This window comes from Taudactylus pleione, unplaced genomic scaffold, assembly GCF_031769625.1.
Source record: "Taudactylus pleione unplaced genomic scaffold, aTauple2 ptg000033l, whole genome shotgun sequence".
Classification (NCBI taxonomy): Eukaryota; Metazoa; Chordata; class Amphibia; order Anura; family Myobatrachidae; genus Taudactylus; species Taudactylus pleione.
Genome location: NW_028284435.1, coordinates 622,582 through 638,925, shown reverse-complemented (window position 1 = coordinate 638,925; position 16,344 = coordinate 622,582). Strand labels below are relative to the sequence as shown.

Below are 16,344 nucleotides of genomic sequence, written 5' to 3'. Positions count from 1 at the left end.
GCTCTACTCCTTGTTGTCAGATGAGGAAGACTGGCGGCTCAGTATTGTAGCTTTTGAATGGATCTAGCTTAAGTTGAGTCTGAGGAGCAGGTTTTGTCTAAAATAGGACACACATTTGTGATGTACATTTGTTCTGTACTTATTATTGACACCAGGATGATGACCCTGCTTAGTTTACATTTCTTTAAAGCACAACCTTATCAAGCTGTACATTTGGTCTCAGTACAAACTAAAATTTATTCAAATGTCAACTAACATATTTCAATTGTACTATATACTGTATATGGTTGCATTAAAAATGAAGAAAGTAAATCTGATAGTTTAGCCTCCCATATTCAAATATTCCAAATTACAGAATTTTTTGAGCGTGACTGAGATATTGATACCTTTTGCTTTTTGATGGTTCAATGTAATCAATCTTTGTTTAATGCACAAAACTATAAAAAATATTGTATAAAATTACATTCAGGCTATGTGTATAAGCAGTATATGAAACAAAAATGCATTTTGTGTTTAGATTTGGGTCCCATTCCCAGGATCTCTCATTATGGAATGCAAATATTCCAAATTATGGAAAAATACGATATCCAAAATACTTCTGGTCCCAAGCGTTTTCGATATGGGAGACTCGACCTTTAATAACAAAGGTATGTGGCAATAAGTAGTAGTAGTATGCAGTATAATAATCTATATAATGTGAGAAAGCATGTCTGTCTGTCTGTTTGTCCTTTATGCACGGCCAGAGTTTTGTACCTAGCTCCACCAAAATTGGCATGGTGCTGTAGTTGGCCAGGATTAGGTTTTTGCCTAGGTTTGAAATTCATCGGGGTCACATAATCCCTAAAAATGGGGACACTCTTAAATTACATAGGTTCTGGGGCTGGCTCCAATAGCTTTCACACAGTCTGCCAAAAACCTGTGTGAAAGCTACAAAAATATAGTTTTAACCTCACAGTCTGAGCAAATGTCACTGTATGGCTCATGCAAGTTCAAATTAAATCCAGAGTTAGTCCTTTTAAAGTGACCATATATATTAGCCCTCTGTGTTTGCATGCAAGAGCGTAACTAGAACTTTGTGGGCCACATAGCAAGATCTTGAAAGGGCCCCCCAGAGGTAAAATATGCATACATTTGCCCCCACACAGAACCCATTCAGGTTATGCAACACTGTAGTACCCCTTATGCCACACAGTAGCAGTGCCCCTTATACATTATGCCACAGTAATGCCCTTTACAGATTATGCCACATAGAATTAGTGCCCCATATAACACATTATTCCACACATAGTGCCCCTTACAAATTATAATCGCCCCAGCAACTCACCTTCCCATGTTCCTCCAGGAGCCTCTAGCCTCCCCCTGTGTGCCATCAGCAGCCAGCAGGTGTGGACTTGGTGCTGGGCCAACAGCTAATTACAGATAGCGCAGCGGCAGACATGGACAGACCATGCTGGCGCAATTTGAATCTGGCACTGGTCTCGAGCCAATCGGAGCTTGCGGACTGGCAGCCAATCAGGAGCCACCACTGGTGATAGGCTGCCGGTCCGCGAGCACTGATTGCCTCGTGACCGGTGACGCTCTCTCCATGTCTGCCTCCCAGTGCGCCAGCTGTAATCAGCTGGCGGGCCGGCACCAAATCAACACCGCTGATACCTGGGCCCCGCTTGGCAGCCGTGACTGGACTGGTCCACCTTGTGTGCGTGAGTGGGTGCAGCACGATGTTGACATCCCTGCTAGACATGGTCTTCATTGTTGGTTTGCAAAGTGATTTCAGGGGGTGATTCAGCAGTGGATGCAGTGACAGGGATCATGCAGACTCCCGCATGTGCAGTCTGGCAGCAGTCTGTCAGTGATTAACAGTTTACTACCATTTGTGGGCGGCGATGGCCTGTTCCGTTGGCTGACTTAGATTTCCTTGGCTCTTTTACTCATCTGTGGCGGCCGAAGGGATCGCAGATGATCCACTCGGATCAATAGTGCATGCAGGAGGCATAATGCCTCCTGCTGCATTACCATATTACAGCTATCACAGCTGCGATAGAGTATCTGTCCACAGCTGTATCATCGCCTCTGTTCTGCAGTGATTTCTCAAACTCAAGTGATTTTGGAAGCTATACTAATTTCTGTTCTGTAAGTCAGTCTGCTCCTGATATACCCCATTCTAAACGGTATGAGAATATGCCTGCCTGCACGGTCATTTACTCCTAATTTGCATAGTTATACAGGTTATAGGCGAGGACAAAGTAAATAAATGAAGGCTGCAGGTGTATTTCAGTGTCCAGTCTTCAACCCGGGCAGCGCCGGATATCCCAGCTAGTACTATATAACATGAATACTGCAAGAGAATGACTAGTGTCACCATAAGATGGGTAGCAATAGCAGAATGTCTGTATATAGTGTTTGGTATGAAAGGGAAAAAATAACGTGGGCTAAATGATTATGAATTAATATAATTGGTAGCGAAATAGAGACTAAGTTTTCAACATTTCCCAATAATCACTCATTCTACAACTTATGAATTCCTCTTCTACTGTAACACCACCCACCCACACACATAGCCTTGCAAAAGTATTCACCCCCTTTGCATTTTTCGTGTTTTGTTGCCTCACAACCTGGAATTAAAATGGATTGTTTGAAAAGATGTACACCTTCATTCACAGAACATGCCTACAACTGTGAAGTTGTGTTTTTTTTTTATATTGTGAATCAAACAACATTTAGGACAACAGAACAGAAAACTTCAGCGTGCATTACTATTCACCCCCCTAAAGTCAGTACTTTGTCGAGCCACCTTTTGTGGCAATTACAGCTGCAAGTCGCTTTGGATAAGTCTCTATGAGCTTGCCACATCTTGCCCCTGGGATTTTTGCCCATTCCTCAAGGCAAAACTGCTCCAGCTCCTTCATGTTGGATGGTTTCCGCTTGTGAACAGCAATCTTCAAGTCTGACCACAGATTCTCAATTGCATTGAGATCTGGGCTTTGACTAGGCCATTCCAACACATTTAAATATTTCCCCTTAAACCACTCGAGTGTTGCTTTAGCAGTATGCTTCGGGTCATTGTCCTGCTGAAAGGTGAACCTCCGTCCCAGTCTCAAATCACAGGCAGACAGACAGGTTTTGCTCAAGAATATCCCTGTATCTAGCACCATCCATCTTTCCCTCGACTCAAATCAGTTTCCCAGTCTCTGCTGCTGAAAAACATCCCCACAGCATGATGCTGCCACCACCATGTTTCACTGTGGGGATGGTGTTCTTGGGGTGATGGGATGTGTTGGGTTTGCGCCAGACATAGCATTTTCCTTGGTGGCCTAAAAGTAAAATTTTAGTCTCATCTGACCAGAGCACCTTCTTCCATACATTTGGGGAGTCGCCCACATGCCTTTTGGCAAACTCAAATCGTGTCTTCTTATTTGTATCACTAAGTAATGGCTTTTTTTCTGGCCACTCTTCCATAAAGCCCAGCTCTATGGAGTGTACGACTTATTGTGGTCACATGCACAGATACACCAGTCTCTGCTGTGGAACTCTGCAGCTCCTTCAGGGTTACCTTTGGTCCCTGTGCTGCCTCTCTGATTAATGCCCTCCTTGCCCGGTCTGTTAGTTTTGGTGGGCGGTCCTCTTTTGGCAGGTTTGTTGTGGTACCACGTTCTTTCCATTTGATGATGATGGATTTGATGGTGCTCCGGGGGATCATCAAAGATTTGTATATTTTTTTTTATAACCCAACGCATAATTGTATTTCTCAACAACTTTGTCCCTGACTTGTTTGGAGAGCTTTTTGGTCTTCGTGGTGTGATGCCTCTTGCTTAATGGTGTTGCAGCTCTGGGGCCTTTCAGAAAGGTGTGTTTATACTGACAGATCATGTGACACTTAATTAGTGAAATCTATGTGACTTCTGAAAGTAATTGGTTGCACCAGAACTTTTGAGGGGCTTCATAGCAAAGGGGGTGATTACATATGATGGTTGCTCGTACACACTGAACAACCATCTGTGCCTGCCCGCAGGTCCCGGCGACCAGGGGGCATGTCCCGGCGGACGGGGGTGTCCCACCCCCCTTCTTGCGGCTGCCGCTGTATCTGTGCTGCAGACATATCTGTCCATCGGCTGCGCAGCACAGCCTATGCGATATGTTGGTGAACGCCGACGTTCACCGACATATCGCGGGTACACACTGCCCGACGGGAAGCAGATACATATATCAGTCAGTGTGTACCCAGCTTAAATCTCCCTCTATTTCAGGAGTACTCACCCCTTTAAATACTGGACTGGTTCTTTTAAAAGGTGATAATACTGGTGATTTGAAAATGAAACATTATTGTGTTGACAGTCATCCCTGAGCAGTGAGCATCTGCATTAGAAACTCACCAAGTGCGGTTTGTGTCTCCTTTTCCCCTATTTGTCCCAATGGGAGTGGTGCAGTGCTTGTGTGGAAAATACTCCCAAACTACAACTGTCCCTAGCATAGGAAACCAAAGTTATGCTAGTTGGCGAGTGGCTGGTGATTACAATGACTTGGTGGGTGGAATATCGCTAAAGTTCCAAGACTTAAGAATATGAAAGTTACTAGAAATCTTGTAACTGGTTATAACTAGGGTATATTATTGATTACAATTGGCTCTGAAAGATAATGGTTTAAACTGGTCAATCAGATGTGACCCCTCATACATCTAGCCTCAATACGCCATGCAGCCTGAAAATGCATCTAAGGGCCGTATTCAATTGCCGGCGAAAAGTTCTCGCCGATTTCGCCAAGCGAGAACTTTTCCCCGTATTCAATTGCAAAGACTTTCCAACGGTGCGAAAAGATTCGCCTGTGAATGGAGGTGGAAAAAAGTGCAGGATCGGGGTTCAAAGTTGCAGGAACACCCCTGCAGCCTTGGGAGTCCCCAAAGGTAAACTGTGTCCAAAAAAGTTAATAAAATACTTTAGAACACCCCAAAAAAGTACTTTTGTTTTGTGGGCGAAAAAAAGTTCGCTAGTTTTTCAGTTTGTCCCCCAAATCGACTCCAGGGGTCCCCCAAGTATGTCCAACCTGTTTTTTTTATTGCAGGTGCTTGCTGAAGGTGTGTTTATTAGGATTTTTAAAAACGCACTTTAGTGATTTTTAACCATGCTTATACCCATTTTCATGTATCCCAAATTTACTGGGACTACTTATTTAAAAAAAAAAAAACTGCTAAATGCTATTCTTCCCCACTTGTGCAAATACGCTAAATAGCACCAATTGAGAGCATTAAAGCACCCCAAATACCTTCAGCAGGGCTATTCGGGGAATCCATAGTGATTCCCCATGTCAGTGCATCTTTAGGAGGGTGTCAGGCTGATTTCCACAAATCTGACAGTACTTTTCACGAAGCGTGCGCAAACCATTGGGTCGCTTGCGAGCGGCTCTGAATGAGGTCCATAGTCTCATCCAGCCTGATCTGAGTCAGGAGCTATTAGGACGGTCTTTGTTATGTATGTCACATTTCAGTTTGAATCTTTTTTGTTAAAAGTTGTATTTTGTCCATATAAAATTGTGCTTTCTTCCATAAATTGCACATTGCCAGTTTGAACTTATATTGTTCTGAGTCTTCTTAAGTGGAAAGTTACATACTGGTCTAAAGAATGTTGGTCCCATACTACAGGTAGAATTTAACTGTGGTTCCGAACACAGAATTGATAGCGAGCAGGCAGGTATATGGTTACATTTTCATGTAATGCTTCGCAAACTGCACTTAATGAAGGTGTGTCATCTGAAATATGTTTATTTTTCTCTAAATTAATACCTGTAGTTACTTGTAGCTGCGACGCCTCATTTTTTTCTGCACAGACTCTACAATTCAAAAATGATTAAAAATGTAAGTTAAAACAATTCAGAAGTCAACATCTGCATGTAACATAAGGCTTAAATTTCTCCACTTATAATCACGTCTGTAGCCTTTTAAGGACAATTGCTCATCCCTCCAGCAACAGTCAGGGGAACATCTTTAATCATACAAGATCATCCCAATCTTCAAGGAAATGTTATTTTCTGATGTTCTTTTTCCCTACATCCGATTAAACCTGATTAATGCCTTGCAACCAGTAATTACATGCCTTCTGCTGCATCGTCATTTGGGGGGGAGGGGGCAAACAAGCTTTTGGGTTTCTCTCAATTGGTAACATACTGCTACCATCTTTTCACAGCAATTGGCCACATGTCAGGTCCAAGGATTATCGAGACGTTTCACCTAAATCTACACAATTTCTTTGAGGAAGGGCAGAGAAGCATCTGCTTAGTATTGCCAGAGATTTGTGGCTCTGATGCTGTGGTTTTCAAGATGCACAAAAACTGAAAATTAAAAATGTATTTGAGATTTATATTTTGTAATATAAATCTTTGATGTAGGTCAACCATAAAATACATCAGCTCGTTAAGATGACTGTTTGCTCAGAAGGGTTTTAAGCATTACATTGTGAATTTCTAAAATGGGAGATGGCAAAATAAATTGGTCCACAAAAGTATTTCATATTTATATTGCTGTTTGTCACATTATAAAAAAAGAATAACAACTGTTAGTGGATAAGGGAGAGGGTTTTACATTTATTATGATTGAGGGAATATCATTATAGTATGCCACCAAGCATAGAGGGAAAATATATATTTTGAAAGGTACTAGATCTGAAAAAATGAGTAAAATAAAATTAGAAAAAAAAATTTGTAATTAGTGTGATATGAAACTTATTTCACATGTACTTAGGCGTCTATTCATTATGTTAATTATCGGGGTCCGAGCGGACCCCGATAACATACTAGCTAACAGACGCAATTGCAGAAGAAATTAAGCACTGCTCCGACGCGGAGACCGCAATAACCCGAAAATCAGCCGTCTCCCTGAAGCGGCTTTGGAGCAATGAAACTTAGTACTGCTGAGTCGACTCAGCAGTGCTAGTGCGCCTGCGTGAACTCTAGTACACGCAGGCGCATAAAGCCCCGGCGTCTGATGGATGGATCCGAAAGATCCCTTTTTCGCAATCAAGGACTCCTTTCCACAGGGAAGGAGCAGGGTGTGCGCTGCAAGCGGGAGCAAACGCCATCTGAAGATGGCGAATGCTCCCGCAGTTAAGCTCAGAAAATATTGTATCGGAGTTCGATGAATTTCTGTCCCCATACTAGTGTACATCGCAAGTGAAAGTAAACAGGAAATATCTGTGATATCTCCTGCATTACCTTTTTGATGAATGGCCCAGACACTTAATTTCTGCAAAAGCAGATGAAAATTAAGTGATAATGAATAGACCCCCTAAGTGAGATCTATGCATATATATAAGAGGAAGTGTGTTACAACAGAGAACCTTCATTAAAATATTGTATTGGTATTTGTAAATGTAATACTTTAATGGTGACTTGGTAAATGAAAAAGAAAAATCCACTGTTAATTTTAATCGTGTAGTGGATATTCACCTTAACAACTGAACGATAATGACATCGTTATCATTCATTAATTGTGCAATAATTATGCCGGCAACGATCAGCGATGCGCGCTCCCGCTGGTCGTTGTCGGCATCGGTCATCGCCTGAACATGTAGGCCAACCTGAAGAGATCGTCAGGTTGTGCGTGTTCGGGGATGAGGGAGGGTGCCCACACTGAACGACATATCGTTCAGCGTGGGCACATTACCCACTGTACAGTGTGATGAACGATTATAGTGTTGTAATCGTACAGTCATTCTACACTCATGTAGTAGACATGCATACTTAGGTACCAAGGGGTCAATTTAGAGTTTAATGAAAGTCAGCGTAACTGCTCCAGCATTGCATACAAGGAACTAAATGTGGATATTCGCCAAAATGCAGAGTTGTACGCATTGGTGTGGTCAGACCACCTCTATCCATAAACTTGATTTCGTAGCTGTTATTATCAGTGCACACTTGCACCGGCCCCATCCTTGGTGCAACAGATCCATCTGAAACCAGGTAGAATTATGCTTATGCATATCTCTGCACAGCCTACAATTCTGTCAACACAACCTCTCTGAATTTAGCCTAGGTAGATTGCCCCGTTGCAGCCCAGTTATGCCTACTCAGTCGCAAGTGTAGCTGTGCCTGAGATTCATATGATTCTGCATTTCCTGTAGTTGCATACACTTGTTTCTGGTAGATGCGCAGTGCGAAAACAATTCAAAGATACACTCTGCAAACTGACTTGCAACTGCATCAGCCCCAAAGTATTTACATCTGGTACATTACTAGCAATAAAAAAAAACAAAAAACAGAAGGTAAAATGCAAACTCAAAGTATGTTACAAGGATAGATACACTAGAAGCTATGCAACTACAACAAACTGTTACAAATGATATAATAGGAAAGCGATTTACAAAGTGTAATAAAAAGACTGGAATCATTACCTAGTGTTCTTAGATCCATGCACACATTATTAAGTAGCACAGGGCAGTCCAACCCTTTTGACAGCTCCTCTATTAGAGAGCACAGCATCAATTATTTGGAATTGTATACCCCTGATGAAGCCCTTACGGACTAAACGCGTAGGGTAGTGATTTCTTGAATCCAAGGGGTAAATTTATTAAGATTCGAGATAGGTCGAGATGACCATTTCGGGTGATTTTTTTCCTGCTTGCAAATTTACAAAAGGTAAAGTCGGGTGAGTTAGAGAGATTTCTCTCATCTCACTCGTAAAACTCGGGTGAGATCGCAATCTCGAATCAAATCACCATCGAGCCAAATCAGAAGTACTTTTCACCTAAAACATACATCTCTCAAATTTACCAATGACAAGGATGACAAGCTCGGGTCAGATAGGAGCAAACTCTCTGTCAAAATCACTTTGCAAACGCTCAACCCCCTGAGCTGCGAGATGGTCAGAAACATACACAAATCATTGTGATTTGTGTATGTTTCTTTCTGTAAATGGTAAAAATAGGGTTAATTTTTTTTAAAATGACGTGAGGTTCCCCCCCAAACCACTAACCAGCCCCGGACTTGCCAGCTAGTCCTGGTTCTTAACATTACAGGGAAAAATAATGTGTAGGGTTCCACTGTAATTTAAGAAGCAGCACCAGGCAGCAGGGACAGAGCTGGTTTCAAATATACAGAGAAAAAAATTGACGTGAGGTACCCCGTATATATAAAACCAGCCCTGGACCCTTTCTAATGGGGGACTGATGCCACAGCCAGGGGTGCCCTTTCAACGGGCCCCCCAGCCGCAGCATCAGCCCTGACCGTTAGTCAGCCCAGGCCAGGGATCCCTGGGGAGTTGGGGACCCCCAAATATAGGGGTCACCCTCTACAGGGCACCCCTGGCCTAGGCTGATAGCCCGGGGTCATCCCCGCCACCCCTGGGCGGTGGGTGGCAGGTTGATAGTGTCTGTGTGTTATGTAAAAATTTTAATTTTCATCATTGTCTTACAGGTCACAGCAAGCCTCCCCACATGCTGGTACTTGGAGAACCACAAGTACCAGCATGCGGGGCATTAAGGGCTCAATGGTACGTATAGTTCACCTGTAAAGAAATGTGTAAATAAAACACACCGTCAAAATAAAATTTTATTATACATACATACTCACCTGGTACCAGATGTTCATATCCCCTAGTCAACGTACAGTATCCAATTGAAGTACCTGTAAAACAAAGCTCCAATACTCACCTTTTGTCCCACGGAATTCTCCGCAGTAATCCAGAGGGGCCCGGATACTCTGTATCAACACGCGTCAGCATGTTGATACAGTAACAATAATGAGAACTCAGGGCTTGAGCTCTCATTATTGCCGGGACGTCAACCAATCAGCGGCGGCTTACATTAGCAGCCGCTCATTGGTTGGGACCCACATGGACTTAGCCAATGAGCGGCTCCTCCACGCGAGTCCCAGCCAATGAGCGGCCACTAATGTTAGCCGCCGCTGATTGGCTGGCGTCCCGGGACTAAGGTCAACTCTTTCCCACGAACTGTCATTAGCGCACTGTAACAGCATGCAGAAACATGTTGTTACTGTGTATCCGGAGCCAGTATTGGATTTCTGCGGAGAACATCGTGGGAAATAAAGGGGAGTATTGGATATTTTTTAACAGGTAATTCGTTTGAATACTTTATGTTGACAAGGGGACGGGAACATCTGGAAACAAGTGAGTATGTGTAAGTGTGTTTATGGATGCAATAAAGCTTTATTTCACGGTGTGTTTTATTAACTTTCTTTACAGGTGAACTACAGGTACTAGTGGGGCCTTAATGCCCCGCATGCTGGTACTAGTGGTTCTCCAAGTACCAGTATGCAGGGGAGGTTTGCTGGGACCTGTAGTTCCACTGTAATGGCAATGATGAAAATTCACATTTTTACACTACACCTAACAATATCAACCCAGCGCCCAGAGGTGGCGGGGATAGCCCCGGGCTATCAGCCCAGGCCAGGGGTGCCCTAGAGAGGGGGACCCCTTTATTGGAGAGGTCCCCAACTCTGCGGCTGGGGGGCCCGCTGAAAGGGCACCCCTGGCTGTGGCATCAGTCCCCCATTAGCAAGGGTCCAGGGCTGGTTTTAAATATACGGGGTACCTCACGCCAATTTTTTTCTCCATATATTTAAAACCATCTCTGTCCCTGGTGCTGGTTCTTAAATTACAGTGGTACCCAACACATTTTTTTCCCTGTAATTTTAAGAACCATGACTGGATGGCAAGTCCAGGGCTGGTTAGTGTTTTGGAGGGGGACCTCACGTAATTTTTTTGTTACAATTAACCTGTTTATTACAGGCACAACACAAGCAACTTACACATATCTCACTGATATGTGTAGGCTGCTTGCTAGGGAGAGTGGTGCTGAGAGAAATCACTGCAATCTCGGGTGATATAACTCAGTCGAGCTTGTTTTAAAATCACCAGAGAATCTCGATCTACATCACCATCGGCAAACTCGTTTTTCAACAAATCGCCTGTTGGGTGATTCTTACTTTTTTTTTTTTTTACCAAATTTACCGAGTTCAGGCGAATTATGCCGAGATTAATCACTTTGAAAATCGGGTCATTCCCAATTCTTACTAAATTTACCCCCAAGTGTCTGAAGTGAGGAACCTGCTAAATATGCTTAAGCCCTGTGTGGGTAGCAGCAGTACATATATTACATTCCTCTATTAAGGCAATGGAAAATCAATAATGGTGTATTAAATATATGTCAATTGACACAAAATTTTAACAAACCATTTTTTTTTTCTACTGAATCTAATGGTAGGCCATTGGGCCACTTGTCTTTTTTAGTGAGAAGGTCTTTTTTTAGAATCTTTTTGGGAATTATCCAGCAACTACATTGAAGGTTTTCAAAAGTCATCAGTGAAAGGAGAATTCTATTAAAGTCCAGCATTGAAACTCCTCTTGGACATTTACTAATCTGTTACACAGGTGTGTTGAAGTCATTCAACAGCCAAGGACTTTTTGGTCTACGTCCGTCGTCTAAGTGTTACTTGTTTTGTTTTATATATATAATTTAGAAAAAGTCCAAATGAGTGCCGCCTCCTTCTATATGGAAGACCGATTTTTTTATACACACACACATATATATATATATATATACACATACACAAACACAATGGGATTAATAGTAAAGAAGTGTAATTTTAAATGTACTGTAATTAAACATGTTTTGGGTACAATGTTCCAAAATTATGCAAAACCCTCTAACACCTACACAAGCCTATGCACTCCGGATAACTATATTTACAGGATTACATTTACAAAATAAAGAGGACTACTGTATGTAGACTTTTCATCGTGAATTTGAGAGTACTAGAATAGCAAAAGCCAATGTAGTAGAATTATTTTTAGTTATAAACTTTATTATATGTAGTCACCCCATTGTACTAAACAGCTGCACTTGCCTGAAGCAGAAATAAATGGAATAGAACCAAATGCATCTTCGGAATGTTTGCTTTGTGCAGCAAGAATGGTAACTGTGGGTGTCTTGCACTCCTCAGGTTTATCTGCAAAGTAATATGAAAAACATAACAAAAAATAAAGTAAAAATGGAGACATGCATGCTAGTCTGGAACATAAATTGGTTCATAAAATAAACAAAACAATGCAAAATAATGAAAACATAACAGTGATTTTCTTATCAAGGAAAAAATGGATAGTCTAGAACAGGTCTCCAAGTATATATTGCAAAATGTGTGATTTAAAAAAAATAATAATTTTTTATATATAAACACACATACAAAGTTAAAAGAAAAAATATATAAATGAATAAAAAATAGGCGAGTTTGGTTTCAGTATAATAGTATAAAATCACAGCAGTTTAGATTTATTTTACACTCCTCTGCATTGCCAACACGAGAGATAATTATATATTTAAATATGAATCAAGATTGCTAATAGTATTCAGGTCATTCAGCATACGCTTTGCCACTTCTTTCCTTCATTCAAGTATTAACCTTTCTCTGCTATTAGTAGTAATATTAACTGCAAACAAATCAGTTCTCTGATAATTCATAGAATAATATGGTATGTGCCTATTCCTTAATTTGCAAGTCTCTCAGAGATTTTTTTTTTTTAAGCTAAAGTACACCAATATTTTAACACCATCTCAGAGGTAATTTATCTATTACTTTCAATGGTACAGTATGGTATTTGCTTAGTTTAGGTGCAGTACATTTGAAGACTATACTAGTACACTGAGAAGTAGATTTGAAGAATATTCTAGTACACTGAGAAGTACATTTGAAGAATATACTAGTACACTGAGAAGTACATTTGAAGAACATACTAGTACACTGAGAAGTACATCTGAAGAATATACTAGTACACTGCAAAGAACATGGGAAGAATTACTAGTACACTGAGAAGTAAATCGAAAGAATATACTAGTGCACTGAGAAGTACATTGGAAGAATATACTAGTACACTATAATCTGTCATCACAAGGCAAGGGTGAGATCCATGGAGTCGTGGGATACTTTCAGAATCCCAGCACACGGAGTGCCGGCACTAGAATACCAACGCCAGATTCCCGACACCTGTCAGAATCCCAGTGCCGGCATGCTGAAGGTAAGTAGCGAGGTTGGGGGGAGGGGAAGGTTAGGTTCAGGCGCTAGGGGGGGGAGGGTTAGGGTAGGGAGAGGATACCTACCGACAGGTGTCGGTATCCTAACTGTCAGGATTTTGACCGCCGGCATACCGTTCCCAACCCGGTTGATGTTTATGACAAATTCTGACCCTACCATGTGCATGTTGCAGCAGAAATCAAAATTTGCCATACCAGGCAATGTTTTCTTTTAATCTTCATCTGTCCAGTTTGGGCGCGTTTGTGCCCACTGTTGTCTCAGTTTCCAGTTCTTAGGTATCTGAAGCGGAACCCATGTGGCATTCTGCTACTGCAGCCCAGACACTTCAAGGTTCAATGTGCTGTGCATTCAGAGATACTCTTTTGCATATGACTACTGTAACGCATGGGTATTTGTTACCATCGCCTTCCTGTCAGTTTGGACTAGTCTGGCTATTCTTCTCTAACCTCACTCAATATTTTTGCCTGTTCATTGGACAGTTTTTTGTTTTGTGCATCATTCTCTGTAACTCTGGAGACCTTTGCGTGTGAAGATCCTGGTGAAATCAGTAGTTTTTGTAAACATCCCATCTGGCAACATCATTCATTGAACAATAAAAGTTACTTCAATCACATTTTTTCTCTATATTGGTGTTTAGTCTGAACAACTACATCTCTTGACCATCTTCAGGATTGTATGCATAGAGTTGCTCCCATATGATTGTCTTATTACATGTCTTATTATTATTGCATTAACAAGTAGGTGTACTACATCTGCTTCCCCTTCCGATGCCAATTCAAGGTTCTTACACTCTCCTACAAAGCCTTCACCCAATCCTCTCCCACTTACATCTCTGACCTCATCTCCCTTCACACTCCCGTCCGTCCACTTCGCTCAACAAATGAATGCTGCCTCTCTTGCCAACTGATTACTTCCTCCCACTTCCAAGACTTTGCCCGTGCTGCTCCCTACCTTTGGAATACTCTCCCTCTCCCCATCAGACTCTCTACAAATCTTCAAATGGGCTCTCAAGACCCACTACTTCATCAAGGCCTTCCAGCTCTCATGCTAACCCACTTCATGCTCTTTCCTCCCTATCCACCCCTTCTGTGTCACGCCTGTCTGTCTACCTCTCGAGCAGGGACCTCTTCTCTTATGTGCTACTCCTTACACCACAAGGGTACCTAACACTTGACTGCTAACTCCCTGCTGCTTATTGTGAGTGTTTAATCACTATTGCAGCAATGTATATAAACCATATCCTTGTCCTGCACTGTAATGTACTGTAAGTTACTTCTTTCTTGTTCAGTTATCAGTTTACGTACTCTATAATGTGCTGCGGAACACTTGCGGCACCATATAAAGGATAATAATACTTAATAAAGTGGGCAATGAACATATATGAAATGCACTAGGGTTGATGAAGTAAATATTTGTCATAATTATTTATTTCTATAAAAAGGGGACATACAATTTAAAAAGTAACAGAAGACAGAAAGGTAACAAAAGAAACAGTGATCGCAAGTACACACTATAGCGTGTATTTTACCCGAAAATTAGCACCAGGGACTCTCTTGTGCAGAGTGGGTGGGTCCCGGGGGACGCGCTCTGTCACAGCCAATCCCCTTGCTTCTGCTTAAATGATTGAGGTCTCCCTGACCCGGCCAGGGAGAACTATACCTTAGCGCATGTCCTGGATGCAGAACCCGGCACTACAGGGACAGGTCAGGGGACCCCGGCACCCATCGGGAGAGCAGGTCCAGCTTTAAAATAGTTCAGCATTAGCAACCACCACCTCCTCCTATGCTGTTTCAATGATGCAAGGTCTGCAAGTAGTTAGTGTTTATTTGTACTAATGTCTATCTGTTCACTCTATGAGTGCTAGTGCCAGTGGATCCTCATATTCTTGACTGTTATTACTTGCACTATGACAGTATGAGCTGGCCAACAGGAGCTGTTCGGACAAGTATTTAGTGCTACATTAACATTATTTTTTCATCTGGGCTAAGCTTCCACAATTGTCAACTTCCATTCCTGTCCTGTTTGTCTGGTTTTGTTTTTCAACAGTTGTTGACATTTAAACACCTCACAATTGTACCTCACACAGCAGTGATCACAACCACCTCATCCTATGCCGTTTCAATAAAGCAAGGTCTGCAAGTAGTTAAAAGTGTTTGTACTTGTGTATTTCTGTTTATTCTGAGCTCTATTGCTGGTTTGTATATTCATTCCAGTTGGTTCTCATATCGGGCACCACAGGGACAAACAGCCCCGACACACGGAGGATTATTCAAGTAAATTTAATAAGCGGGTGGGGATTGGTTTGATGCGTTGGCAGGTGTGGGTGCTGCAGATTAACAGGTGGCTCTATGGTGCTGTGGCAGGTAGGGAGGGGCTGTCACTCTTTCCTTCTAACAGGAAAGAGTGACAGACAGGCGGCCAGAAGGGGGTACTGCCATGTGGCAAACAATAGTAGTAGTGAAGGTAGGGGTGGGATGGGCCAGCTGATACTACTACTTTAAGCTGCCCTTCTATCTATCCTCACCCACAGTACTGTCTACCCCTAACTCCCTCCTTGCCTCCTAGTACTGCCCCAGCTGCTATCTACTCTTGCCCCCTCCCTACACCCTGTACTGTCTACCCAACCCCATCCTTCAGCACTGTACCAGCTGCCATCTACCCTTACACTCTCCGTGCCGCCAACACTGCCTACTCCCATCCTCCTCCTTGCCCCAGCTGCTATCCTTCCTCCCTAACCTGCACTCACCCCCCATAATATGTGATGGGACCCAGAAACTGTGGAGTAGGACACCAATTTTTTAAAGCGAGGGGTCCCTAGGACCCACATTTTTTTGCTCACCACAATCACTGAAAGGAATGGTTTCTTGTTTGTTTTTTTACAGAAAGGGTAATCTATCCATGTTTCTTAGCAGTTTTGGTGGGTACATAAAAACAGTTAAAGATGTAATGATTGCATGGGACTAACATATTGCTGATGTTATCATTTAGATATAAAGGGCCTGATTCTGAGATGGGAGTAAAGCAAAAAGAGCAAGTAACTGTACACCTGAATAAACAAAGTTGCACTGCAAGGGGTGCAAATACCTTTATTATTCTTGCATGCAGTATAAATTCTGTCTGCTGTTGCATGTAGCCCACAAACGCTACACAGCTTTATTTTTACACAGCAATTTAGATTTCAGATTGGATATGTCCCTCCCAAATCTAAGGGCTATATTTACTAAAGTGCAGGTTTTAAGAAGTGAAGCTGTTGCCCATAGCAACCAATCACTCTACTTATTTATCTAGCACCTTCTAGACGATAATAGCTAGAAT

The 16,344-nt window shown here is 42.2% G+C and overlaps 2 protein-coding genes across 5 annotated transcripts in view; one reads left to right on the top strand and one right to left on the bottom strand.

The window, feature by feature from the left end:
- The window catches only part of BMP2K (BMP2 inducible kinase), a 191,430-nt gene that overhangs the window by 3,481 nt on the left and 171,605 nt on the right, over window positions 1–16,344 (bottom strand). Inside the window, exon 15 of the mRNA XM_088452122.1 lies at window positions 11,848–11,949. Coding sequence (XP_088308248.1) covers window positions 11,848–11,949 — 102 coding nt within the window. The remainder of the gene's footprint in view (window positions 1–11,847; window positions 11,950–16,344) is intronic.
- The window catches only part of PAQR3 (progestin and adipoQ receptor family member 3), a 106,334-nt gene that overhangs the window by 80,414 nt on the left and 9,576 nt on the right, over window positions 1–16,344 (top strand). For 2 of the 4 annotated variants that reach the window (XR_015871384.1, XR_015871386.1), the window contains exon 8: window positions 518–647. The exons of 1 other annotated variant lie outside the window; for it this stretch is intronic. The gene's annotated coding sequence lies outside the window, so the exon portion shown is untranslated. Of the gene's footprint in view, window positions 1–517; window positions 648–6,173; window positions 6,240–16,344 lie in introns of those variants that run through there. One more of the 4 variants, XR_015871387.1, reaches the window with a different exon arrangement.